A 12,645-nucleotide genomic window follows, 5' to 3' on the forward strand; every position below is an offset into this window, starting at 1 on the left:
GAGATAGTTTATTACAGGATTGGTTTGAAATACAAACAGTACAGAGCCAACATTCATAACTTCAAGTACAAAAATGATACACACATACAGATAGCATAATTATAACCAGCCAATCATAACCTTCCCATAGAGAGCTCACATGACAACCTTTGTACAATATTTGCTGCAAATATATGACAGTGGTTGCAACAGTGATCTATATGGTTACAGACTCTGTCAATAACGTCCCAATGACCAGTTAGATCGGAGTACCCGAGGGGACTGTCTGGGACTCCATGTTAAGGCTGTTACAGTGGCTGAGGAGCTTATACTTGGCACTTGATTGGTAAAATCTAAGCATAGGACTCACAGTCAAATGGATGACTAGTGAACCCCCTCCCCCCCTTTGGGGAGGCTAGCCTGCTTCCTCCCACTCCTTCTGCCCGAGGCCCTGCCCTCCACCCGCTGGAGCCCCAAGAATAAACTGAAAAATGTTGGAAGGGGTTTTGGGGTTTTCTAACGTCCCTCCTCCGTTTGTATCATTTTTCAAATCAGTGGGAAATGGGGGCGGGGGGGGACCAAAATTGTCCACTTCACACACTTGTTCAGGTGGGAAGAAAATGTGAAAAAAACCCAATTGCAAAATATAAGAATCAATTCCCCCCCCGCCCCCGTTTTTGAAAATGAAAACCAAATGAAACTTGCAGCGGAGGGATGCAGGGGCCGGCTCAGAGCACAGGAGCCAGGGCAGGGTTATTTATCAACTGACATCAATGGGGTCAGGGCTGGATTCTGATCTCGGTGACTCCACTGCAAATCAATCAATCTCGGTGTCCTTTTGCAATCTACCTACCTGCTGTAAGTTCTTTCTATCTATTCCCATAAATCTAGCTATCTGTCCCCATCCACCCCATCTATCTATCTATCTGTCTATCTATAAGCAGTCAGAATGAGCTCTACCCTGACATCTGGTAGTGAGTTGTGGAAAAGAACTTCAGGGGCTGATCTAGTTTGCATGGGCACACCCACCCTGCTTGCCCAAATGGTCACTTTGGCTACTGTGGGACCCCCAGTCTCTTTGCTATTGGGGCAGGAGTACTAAAGTGTTGTTATCCTGGTTATGTGAATCAAGGACAGTAGAACTGTACTTGACATTTTATGACGGAGGAACTCGCCCTTAACCAAGTAGTACTCGCTAAGCAAGGGACATGGGTTCCAAAGCCCTGTGAATTGAGAGAGTCTGGGGATAGATGTGTGTCTGTGGGTCTCTTCTAGGGCATGAAACAGAATTTTGATCTCTCTCTCTATGGTATAATAGCAGAATTAATTTTGATTCTGTTAGGAGTCTTGTTATGTACTGTAGAGCTGAGATTACTGATTCCTAGGTCTAAGGGTTAGTCCTACTTTGAGCTAGTGGTTCTGAGTGTGCTAGCACTGAGGCTCCCCTACTAACAGCTGAAATCACAGAGAGCTGTGTTAAGTGGAGGGGGAGTCTGAAGACATGTTGGCGAGTGGCTGGTGGAGAGGAGCGGCTAGCAGGACAGTTGGCGGAGAGGAGTGGCTGGCGGTGAACACTGCAGCAGAACCCCATGGAGAGGCGTGGCAATCAGCCGTGGACCTGAGTAGTGGAGCATGTAACGTGCTCCCATACCTCCACCCCCTTCCACTCAGGCTGGGAGGTAAACACTGCAGATGAACTTCTGAACTCTGGAACTGCACTGACCAAGGACAGAAACTGCGGGACGGGTGACTGTTGGGTTGCTGGACTTAAGACCCTGAGGGGAAAAGGACACTTCCAAACTTACTTGGGGGTAGGTCTTTTGCTCATGGTTTGTGTTATGAATCCTGTCTGTGGTGTTTCCCCACACAATGCCATATTATTTCCCTCCTTTATTAAAAGGCTTTTGCTACACTCAGACTCTGTGCTTGCGAGAGGGTTAGTATTGCCCGCGGGGTGGTATGTAATTGTCCCAGGTCACTGGGTGGGGACTGAAGCCGGTTTTGCATTGTGTTATTGAAACGGAACCCCTAGATCCTGAACCCGGCCCTTGTTCCTGCTAATGCTGAAGGGCAGAAGGGTTATCTATCTATCTATCTATCCCCATCTACCCCCCTCTATCTATCTATCTATCTATCCCAATCCACCCCATCTATCTAATCTATCTATATATCCCCATCCACCCCATCTATCTAATCTATCTATCTATCCCCATCGACCCCCTCTATCTATCTATCTATCCCCATCCTTTGCATACAGAGGTTCCCAGTGCTGAGGGCTGGGACAGAGTCTTGCACGGGGTGGGGTGTGATGGTTCTTCCCCACTATCTGTCACCCCGCAGCAGGGGCTCCTGATCTGAAGACCCTGCCCCTCATCCCCCTGCCCTGGGGCATTGGTGCCTGTTGTATTCTAAAACCAAATTAGCCCCACACCCATCTTCCCACCATCCTCCTGATCAGGACAAGGCCCCCCGCTCCGACCTTGACCACCAAACTTGGGCTGATGCCCGCCACAACACCCGCACCCACCAAAGCCAGGACACTCCCTCCAATGTACAGGCCCAACCGCACGGCCTTCTCTTTAAAGCGCTGTCCGTAGGCCGTTAGGAACTTGGACGTCTTCCCGGCCAGCCCCTGCTCCAGCACCTTCAGGGCAGCCTGTTTCTGGGGGTCCTCGCCCCACAGCTGCCCCTGGCAATGCTTCAGCAGCTCCCTGCGTTTCCCCTCCAGCCGTCTCTTCATCTCCTCAGGCTTCACCCTCAGGCAGCAGTTTATATTCTGGTGGCCACGGTCCTGCCCGAAGCGGGGAGAGATGGGCCATTAGGGATGGGTATTAGTGTTACCCAGCCACAGGGGGTGCCGCTGACTCATACACCCGCAGCCCCTCCAACCCACAGCCCCCTGCTATCCCAGCCCTGCTCCCCCGAGCTCTGCCGGTGCCCCTCACTCCCGACTCCCAGCCCCTCTGCGCTCACCAGCTCCTGCACAAATTGTTCATATTCTCTCCTGGCGGCTTCTACTGCTTTGCTGTTTTTCTCCTTTCTCATCGCTGCAAATGCTTCAGCCATCTGTGGGGGGCGAGGGGACAGGGTGGGGGTTGGGATGGGACCATCTCTGAACTAGGAGCCCCCCTCACCACCTTCTCCCCCCATTCTTCCAGGACCCTGCTCCCCGCTTTCACCTCCCCACTGGCCCCCAACCCCCCACATTCCCTCAGAGCCAGGAGGCAGCCCCCCAATGACTCCACAGCTATGGCCACGTTGCTGCCACCCTAGTAGAGAGGGCCAGTTCTCTGGTGCAGCTCCCTGGGGGTCCCTTTACTTCTTGGGAGCTGGAGGTTCCCCATCAGGACAGTTGGGGCAGCTGTTGTGGTGCCCCCCCTCCTGGCCTAGTGCGATTGGCCAATGGGAGGAGGACCTGGGGTGAGGGGTCAATAGAACTAGTGCCCCCCTCCCCTGCAAATCAGAGGGGTTGAGGGAGGGGCAACCTGGTACCTTCACGGGGGAGGAGAAGTCGTAGCGTTGGGTCTTCAAGTATCGGGAGACGTCCTGTGGGGAATAATGCCTGGGGGAACTGGGATCAGGGACAGCTCAGCCCACTCCTTGGCGAGCCCCCCACCCCGCTCCCTCCAGCACAGCGCCCCCTACTGTGTCCCCCTCCCCACTCCCTGCAGCACAGCGCCCCCACTGGTCCCCCTGACCACCCCGTCCTGCATGGCACCCCCTGCTGAGCCCACACCCTGCAGCACGGCACCTATTTCTGAGTCTCCGCTCACCTCCTTGCGGCCCCTTTTGCTGTCTCCCATCCAGGCCCCCCCCCTTTTAGCAGACCCCACTCTCCCACCTTGATCCTGGCAGCCAGCTGAGCCCCCGTCAGCACCTGCCCGGCTCGGTCCGTCCGGACGTGTGTCCCTGCTGAGCGCACCTCGCTGGTGACATAGTCACACAGGGACTGCCGGAAATCCTCGTCCATGTCTGCAGGGGGGAAAGGACCTAGGCATCCGGGAGGCATCCAGGTGCCCAGGACAGGACACAAGTTAAATGGGGGATGTAGAGGGCAGGTTTGTGCCACAGTAAATGAGATTCCATCTCTGGGCAACAGCTGCTTAGCTCCCTCCCACACCCCACTGCCAGGGGGAAAATGGGGGAGCAGTGGGGGTGGGGGTGAGTAACAGGGAGAGGCTGCAGTGTGTGTGTGGGGGTGACAGGGGACCTATTAAGAGGAGGGAACCAGCTGTGTCCCCCACAGGAGACCAGGACCCCAGCAGTGTCCCCTCATGTCCCCCTCCCTTCCCGCACAGATCCCGTGACCTAGTGACAGCCCCTGTGCATTGGGCAGGAGAGCCCATTCTAAGCCAAGGAGAGTGAGCTGGGCACTGGGATTATGGGGTGGGGGCAGGGCAGGAGGGGAAGATGGGGGCAGGGATGTGGGTAGGGGCAGTGCAGAAGAGGGGAGAGGGAGGCTGGGGGTGTAACCCAGGGGGAAGAGGGGTCTCTTACCACCTGGCGTCCCTGCCCTGCTCTTGGTGAACCCAGTGCCAGGGTGGGGCAGTAGGTAGCACCAGGTCCCTCTCGCCCTCAGGGCTCCCAACACCAGGGGCTGCTCAGAAGAGGCTGCCAGGTCCTGCAGGAGTTAAACCGACATTTGTGACCATCAGCGAGAAATCAGACCCACCATGGAAACGTTCAGCTCCGGCCCACAGCCGGAGTTTGTTGTTTCCATGAACACACGTGGTGCCCGGCTTTGGTCATTACCTGTGTGATGTCTTTGAGATACTCCTGTCCCGCTTCTGCGCCGTAGGCTTCGGAGAGCTGCCAATCTCGCACCAACAGGTCCAGTCCCTGCAACAGAGAGCGCAGGAGAAGGGTCACACTGGGGCTGGGAGCACAGAGAGGAGACCAGAGCTGGAGGCTGCTGCCGAACCCAGCCACCGACACCGAGATCCTGGGCATGATGTGAGCGTGGAGGGAGAATAATGGGAGCAGGGACTGGCGGTTTGTTCGGGGTTTGACCAGCGCCTGGCACAATGGGGTTCTGGTCTAGGAAGGGGGGGGGGGGTCTGAGGTGCTCTTGCAATAGAGACATTGAATAATAAGAATCAGGTGGGGGTGATGGAGTGGGGGGTGGAACCAGCATTGGGTTGATGGGAAACGAGGACTCACCTGGATTGGGGGCAGACTGCAGGTCTCTCCGACCTCCTTCGCAACATGAACGAACATCTGCGATGCAGCGAGAGAGAGACAAGGAATTTTTTTTCCATCTTGAACAAAAGATCCCCCCACAGGTGACTCAAGGTGATCCATCAAGATAGGTGGTGCAAAATAAACCCGTGACATAAAGGTCATTGAAACTAAATAAAACCCAAACAACGTTAAGTGAAAACTAATAATTGAAGAGAGAAAATTGATGAAATGAGAGAAAAACATAGTTTCAAATGCTGATAACTCAACACTAGTAATCACAGATTATTAGTTATTCCAATCACTAGTTATTATAAAAACAATAACTAAACTCAGAAAAGCCAATTGATGATTGTAGAAAAGCAGTCATTGAAGACACAGAAAGCCAGTCATGGAACTCAGCAAACCAATAACTAGAGTCAGAAAAGAAATAATCAAAGGCAGAAAAGTAGTCATTGAAATCAGAAAACAAGTTACTGAAACCAGAAAAGCAGTGAAAGAAATCAATCAATGAACTAATCATTAATATCTAAAACCAATGGTCAAAAACAGGAAACCACTAATCATAGTCATCAAAGCTAGAAAACCAGTAATCAAAGTAAGCTATTGGGAAACAGAGTCTGAAAATCAACAATAATAAAAAATAGCATTTGAAGTCAAGAAAACCAATAGTCAAAGAGTCTAAACCAGAAATAGAAGTCAGAAAACCAGATCTAGAAGCCAAGAAAACCAAAAGTCAAAGACAGAAAACCAGGAATCAATATCAGAATACCAATTACTGAATGCAGAAGCCCTCAGTAATCAACGCCAGAAAAGTACTAATTGAAATCAGAAAACCAATAGCCCAAACAGAAAACCAGTAATTGAAGTATGAAAACCAGATCAAGGTCACAAAACCTAGTCAAAATTAGACAATGAATAGTCAAAGGCAGAAAACCAATAGTGAAAAGGAGCAATAAGTGAATAGCAGAACTGAAAAAAAATATTTAAACACCCTAAATTTATAAAGAAAACGAAAAGCTGATAATCAGTAGAGAGACCATAATAAATGAAGCTGAAAAAACATACAGTGAAATCTTGTAATTAATACACAAGAGCAGAAAACCAATAACGAACAGCCCTGAAATGAAGAACAAAATCTGATATGGTAGATATGTAAAGTGATCATTAGAGCCACAAAACTGACAAGCCTGGACCAAAACACGATAAACAAGAACTGAAAACCAAAGACGGAAAACTGAAGATTGAAACCTGAGAAACAATGATAGCTCCCTAAAAATGTGAAGACAGACACCCAAGAGATACTAAAATTTGGCTGTTCTTTGAAAATGGAAATTTGCATGAAAAGATTCTGAATGGAAAACTTTTATTTTCCATTTCTCCACACTGTCACTATGAAATAATCTGACAGCTAATGGTGGGTACTAAATAACCAACAGCTGGCAGCCAATAGTGACTAACAAGTAACCAATAATTGGCAGCTATTAATGAAGATAAAATTACCAATTATAGAAGTTAATTGGCCAAGTGAAGTAAAAGGCTTAACACACAACTCAATGGCATTTCTCTTTGTCTGTCTGTATCGTGATAACTTTTTGAGACCACATATGATCATAGGATCTTTGTGTCCCTGACCACCGGGCAGCACTAGAGCGAGAAGACGGATTCCAAGAAGTCATGGCGGAGATTGGTAGATTCCCAGGCCAGGAGGGACCAAGGCTGAGCTCCTGGATAACGCAGGCCAGAGAATTGCACCCAGTTAATTCCTGTTTGAACGAGAGCAGATCTCTTAGAAACACATCCCACCTCGAGGGAGAATCCACCGCACTCCTTGGTACATTGTTCCCATGGTTAATTCCCCTCCCTGGTAAACACGGATATCTTCTTTCCAGGCTGAATGTGTCCAGCTTCAACTTCCAACCATGTGGTCACGTTAGAGCTTTCTCTGCTAGCCTGAAGAGCCCATTATTAAATATTTGATCCCCGTGTAGGTGCTTCTAGACTGGAGTCGAGTCACCCCGGGAGGTGGGAGCTTCTCTTTGCAAAGCTAAATAGCTTGAGCTCCTGGGGTCTATCACTCCAGGCCACGTTTTGTAATCCTTTAACCATTCGCGTGGCCCCCCTCTGCCCCCTCTCCAATATATTCACATCCTTCTTGAACTGCACTGGAACTGGACACAGGACCCCAGCAGCGGTCGCACCAGTGCCAAATCCAGAGATAAACTGACCTCTGCTTCTACACGCAATTCCCCTGTTTGGGCATCCTTAGCGCCTTTGGCCACACTGTCGCACGGGGGCTCACTTCCAGCTGATTATCCCCCATGGCCCCCTGCACTCTGTCAGCGTCTCTGCGTCCCTGGAGAGACACCCACCCCCCCATCCCTCCGCCGGGCTGGGAGCATGGCCGACGCTCTTTGGCCGTATCACAGCACGTGCTGTTGGCTTGCGCCCAGCCTACCCTAGCGCTGGGGCTGTTGGTGACACTGGGCTGTTCTCTGCTGCCTACAGCCTGGCAGATGCCGTGTGCGAGGGGTTAATCACTGGCAGTGCCACGCCCGGCAGGGGCACAAGCCTCTGAGAGGAGTTTGATCTCAGTCAGACTCGCTGCCGAGGACAGCTGGGGAGACACAGGGGCTGCTGGAGCCCGAGTCCGGGAGGCACCGAGCTCGGCCTTAGGAAAGGCCACGTTCAGGGCCTAACAAGGAAACAGCTTCCTTCCCATCATGCAGTGAGTTGGGTGCTGACTGGCCGAGCTTTCCTCCAGCTGGCGTGAGAGCAAATTCACCCTCTTACCCCCACAGAGCCCTGGGCATTGGGTGGGGGAAACTGAGGCACAGAAAAGGGAAAGAACATGCCCTGGCCTCACCCTACTCCCCCAGCGCTGGGCTCTGGTCCCGGAGCACCAAAGTCTCCTCTTTTTCTGCTGGAGACTCCCCAGTTTCCCACCCTGGGATCCCTCCCAGCCACCGATGTGCCCCAAAGGGGACCGGCTCTATCTGTCCTACCATCAGTGATGTCTCCTGAGCAAGCACCAGGGCCGGCCCAATTCGTTTTTTCATCCTAAGTGGACTCCCCCCGTCAAGATAGAAAATGGGAATTTTGTTTCCCTGCCTCTTTGGACATAATCTATCAGGATTTCATCCACTGAAAAGTTGCCAGATTCACAGGGCAGTTGGGGTTTTCCTGCAATCCCCAGCTGCTGGAGGCATGGGATTGCTGCGCTGTGATAAGGCAAAGCAGTGCGCATCACAGGCACAAACTAACCCACGGAAAGAGCTAGCTCCCTCGATGTTCACCCCCCCAATAAAAAAGAGGGGTTCGATATATTTGCTTGCTGGTCTTTGGAGCCCCTTTTCCAGCTTCTCCCTCCAGTGGCAAGGGCTGGAAAAGCGGCTCCAAAGACGGGCAAGCAAATATATAGAACCCCTCTTTTGTGTGTGTGTGTGTGGGGGGGTGAACATCTGAGGGGCCGGCTCTCCTTCCATAGATTAGCTTGTGCCTGTAAATGTCCCGATCGCGGCTAACGCAAGACAAGCCACTGTTCTGGGGGATTCCACGTGCCCAAGGGTTTGCCCTGATTTTAGCTGGTTGAACTGGTCAGAGTTTGACAGTGTTTCAAATCACGCCATGAGCCAGACCCAGCATTGGGGGTAGATTAGCCACTGTCTGAGCCTATCTTTCTGCTGGACAGAGGGCTAGGTCCGAACTGCCCCTGTCCCACCCCCCCACCCCCAGCTGCTGGGAATTTCCACCCCACAGAGAGCCAAGACTTATCATGTGACTTGGCAATGCCCTAGCACAGTTAGGGGGGGTGAAACATGGGGAACAAGCAGGGACGATCCTGCCCCATGGGTGGGGAATAGACTGCAGGGGACAATCCTGCAACCTGGGAGAATAGAGCAGAGGGGACGATCCTGCCCCTTGGTGGGGGGGGGATAGAGTGGGGGGGGACAGTCCTGCTCCTTGAGGGGGATGGGCTAGATTGGGGCAAACACGCTCCACGCGCCCTCCCCCCTCCGCCCCCTGCTCTTACCCGGCCAAATCTTCGCTTCTCTCTGTCCGGGCAAAATTTTTTGTTTCTGAGAAACAAAAGTGTAACTCCCTGTGTCTTATCCTCCCAGCAGCCCAGCTGGCGGGGGTTTGAAGGTGGGTGGGGCGGCCCTGCTCTCACATTGGTAGTGCGAGGGGGTGGGAGGCAGTGGGCGTGTGGGAGGGGAGCACAGAGAGGCCCGGAGAGGTGGGGCCAGGCTGGAAAAGCAAGTGACAGAGACTGGAGGGTGCAGAGAATCTTCATTCCCCAGATCCCCCCACGGGCTCTTCGGAGCAGCAGGGTCTGGAAGTGCACGTGCTTTAAAGGGCACTGAAAGTGTCAGGAACTGTGACCAACTTGGGGGGAAGAGGGAGGGGGACAGTTTGGCCAGAGATACACCCCCTTGTGAATTTCTGGATGTTACCACTGTCTCTCCATCCAGAAATGACATCCCAACTGCCTCTTCTCAGAAACGAGGCATTTCTTAGAACTGAAAACAAAAACCCTTAGCAAATATTCAACTCTTTCCACTGCTGGGTAATGGTCACCTGGGGCTGAGATGCAGTCACCTCTGGGGTGGGACAGCTGAGGAACAGCAGCACAGCAACACTACATGGGGATGGCTCGCCCAGCACTGAGATGCAGCTGTCTCTAGGGTGGCTTCTTCAGATAACGTGATCTTATGAATGGGTCCTTTTGTCTTTGGAACTCACTGCCACATGAGCCCTGCTATGTATCCTGGAGCTCTTTGCTGAGGCTTTTTACTCCTGTTTGATGGTCTCCTGTCTGGTATTTCCCAGGTTTTGGTTCTTTACATTAAGGGTGAACCACTCAATAAGACTCATAGACGTTAAGGTCAGAAGGTCATCTAGTCTGACCTCCTGTACATTGAAGGCCACAGAACCTCACCACCCACTGCTGTAATAGACCCGTAACCTCTGGCTGAGTTACTGAAGTCCTCCAGTCATGGTTTAAGGACTTCAAGTTACAGAGAATCCACCATTGACACTAGTTTAAACCTGCAAGTGACCTGTGCCGCGTGCTGCAGAGGAAGGCGACCCCTCCCCTCGGGTCTCTGCCAGTCTGACCTGGGGGAAATTCCTTCCTAGTCCCAAATATGGCGATCAGTTAGACCCTGAGCTTGTGGGGGAGACCCACCAGCCAGACTCTTGAGAAAGAATTCTCTGTAGTAACTCAGAGCCCTCCCCATCTCGTGTCCCATCACCGCCCGCTGGAGATTTTTGCTGCTAGCAGTTGCAGATCAGCTACATGCCATCATAGGCAGTCTCGTCATACCATCCCCTCCATAAACGTATCAAGCTCAGTCTTGAAGCCAGTTAGGTTTTTTGCCCTCACTGCTCCTCTTAGAAGGCTGTTCCAGAACAAACTAACTTCTGCCTGAGTCTGTAGTGGGCCTCACACAACAGCTATCAGAGGGGGGGCAAGCTGGCCTCAGTCCACCTCAATGTGGTGCTAACTCTGAACCCTACTAATGGCAAGCCACTTCTCAACACCCCACATCTTCACTTTGGATCTCAGGCTGGGAGGCAGGAAGGCAGTGATCAGACAATGAAAAGTTACACAGCCAGCTGTGAATGCTGTTGGGTTTTCTCAGAGTGCAGCACGGCCGTGACACCCTCCACTCTGCATTGGATTTGTTTCCTGTCTGACGCGGGTGGAAATCGAAAGAAACATGGGAATGGCTCTTTCTGGGAAAGAAAAGATTTAGCAGATTTTATCTGCTGTCTAGGCATGCAGCCAGCATGAAGCCACCCAAAAAGCACTGAGTTGCAGCTGATGCTGGGGTGGGACAGCTGGGTAACAGCTGCAGAGTCGCACTGAAGTTCTCAGTGGGGACCTTGCTGTCACCAAAGGCTGTTCCAGGGGAGCTTTTACTGCCATTGGCCATGATACACTGACACTCTGGAACCCTGTATCTCTCAGTAGCACACAGTATTCACCCCTGTGATATGATTATGAGATGTTTTGTATTATGCATGCCTTGTGAGGTGGTATGTAAAATGTCTGGATCTGTTGAACATTAATAACCTGTTGGATTGGATGTGCTGTCATTGTATGGGAAGTTATGCTCTATGTGTGTTTCTGAAATATGTTGTGAGGTTGGGAGATGCCCACAGCCAGCTTTACAGTAGAAACAAAGGAGGGCCAGAAAGGTGTTGATGGCTCATCAGGAAGAATCCACTCTCTGAGAGACTCCTTGGAGAGGGCACTTAGTCAGTAGGATACTGCCTGACCAATGGGACTGCCTGACCCCCATGACACAGCAAAGATCTTTCTAGCAACTGAAAGAAAGTATAAAAGAGGGACAGAGACATCATAGAATATCAGGGTTGGAAGAGACCTCAGGAGGTCATTTAGTCCAACCCCCTGCTCAAAGCAGGACCAATCCCCAACTAAATCATCCCAGCCAGGGCTTTGTCAAGCCGGGCCTTAAAAACCTCTAAGGATGGAGATTCCACCACCTCCCTAGGTAACCCATTCCAGTGCTTCACCACCCTCCTAGTGAAATAGTGTTCCCTAATATCCGAGCCTGGACTCTGCGCCAACAGGGGAGTGTGGCAGGAGAGGACACAGAACATGTCTACAAATAACTTTTTCTGGACTGCTGAGGTGGGGGGAGAGGCCAGATTCCATCTGGCGCTTTAGGACTCTGAGGACGCTCTGGGATCGGGAGCGAAGTCTCTGGAGCCTCGGGAGGTGCAGGTTTGGAGACATGTGGCTCCTACCTAGTCCAAAGTAACCTGCCGTGCTCCCCCACAAGAGCCATGTTAACAGGCAACACTGCCTCTCTCTTTCCTTGGCCAGATGGATCGTGTCCTTTTTCTGGTGGCTAGTCCGGAAAAGGAGGACAAGAGCTCACTACTGCTACCACCTGAGGGAGTTGCTGGGTTGAGATCAGCTGGTAGAAGGAGGCAATAGCCCCAGAATCTGGGACTTCAAGCCCCTAGAGTGACCTCTTACCTTTATAGACCCCTCCCCCCATCATACACAGCTATGTTAAAGGTTAGCGTGATAGTAAAGAGACCCCTTTTCAACCTTCACCACACAAGAGAGAGCCTGCAGCATTTGTCATTAACTATTTATTTCTCCTCTCCTGGCTCCCAAACTGCTTCTCCTCCCTACTGCCGCCAGCCACCTTCGAGTTCTCCCTCTTCTCTCCCCGGCTCTGCTCACTTGAGTGCAGCAGCTCAGCGGATGGTCCAGCTTTACTCTTTCCCTTCCACTCTTCTTCACTTCTTTGGGTGGCTGCATTTGCCATTGAGCAGGCTGATGGAAATACCTGAGTGCTCTCTCTAGGCCAGGGGTCTCAAACACGCGGCCTGCGGGGCTATTTCTCCGGGCCAGAGCCCAATGCCGTCCTGCACCCCAACCCCCTGCTTGCACCCCAACCCTCTGCCACACCTCGCACTCCCTCCTGCACCCCACACCCCAACCCC

At 51.9% G+C, this 12,645-nt stretch overlaps 1 protein-coding gene across 1 annotated transcript; it reads right to left on the reverse strand.

The window, feature by feature from the left end:
* Positions 1-2,206: 2,206 nt before the first annotated feature.
* On the reverse strand, positions 2,207-3,894 carry LOC113407248 (RING finger protein 112-like). Its single transcript, XM_026655535.1, has 4 exons — positions 3,821-3,894; positions 3,472-3,525; positions 2,953-3,045; positions 2,207-2,770 (listed from the first exon to the last, which is right to left on the reverse strand). Exons 3-4 carry the CDS (start codon positions 3,043-3,045, stop codon positions 2,399-2,401), a joined length of 465 nt encoding a protein of 154 aa, XP_026511320.1. The 5' UTR covers positions 3,472-3,525; positions 3,821-3,894; the 3' UTR covers positions 2,207-2,398.
* Between the last annotated feature and the right edge of the window lie 8,751 nt (positions 3,895-12,645).

Source organism: Terrapene carolina, unplaced genomic scaffold, assembly GCF_002925995.2.
Source record: "Terrapene carolina triunguis isolate 2854851 unplaced genomic scaffold, T_m_triunguis-2.0 Scaffold210, whole genome shotgun sequence".
Taxonomy (NCBI): Eukaryota; Metazoa; Chordata; order Testudines; family Emydidae; genus Terrapene; species Terrapene triunguis.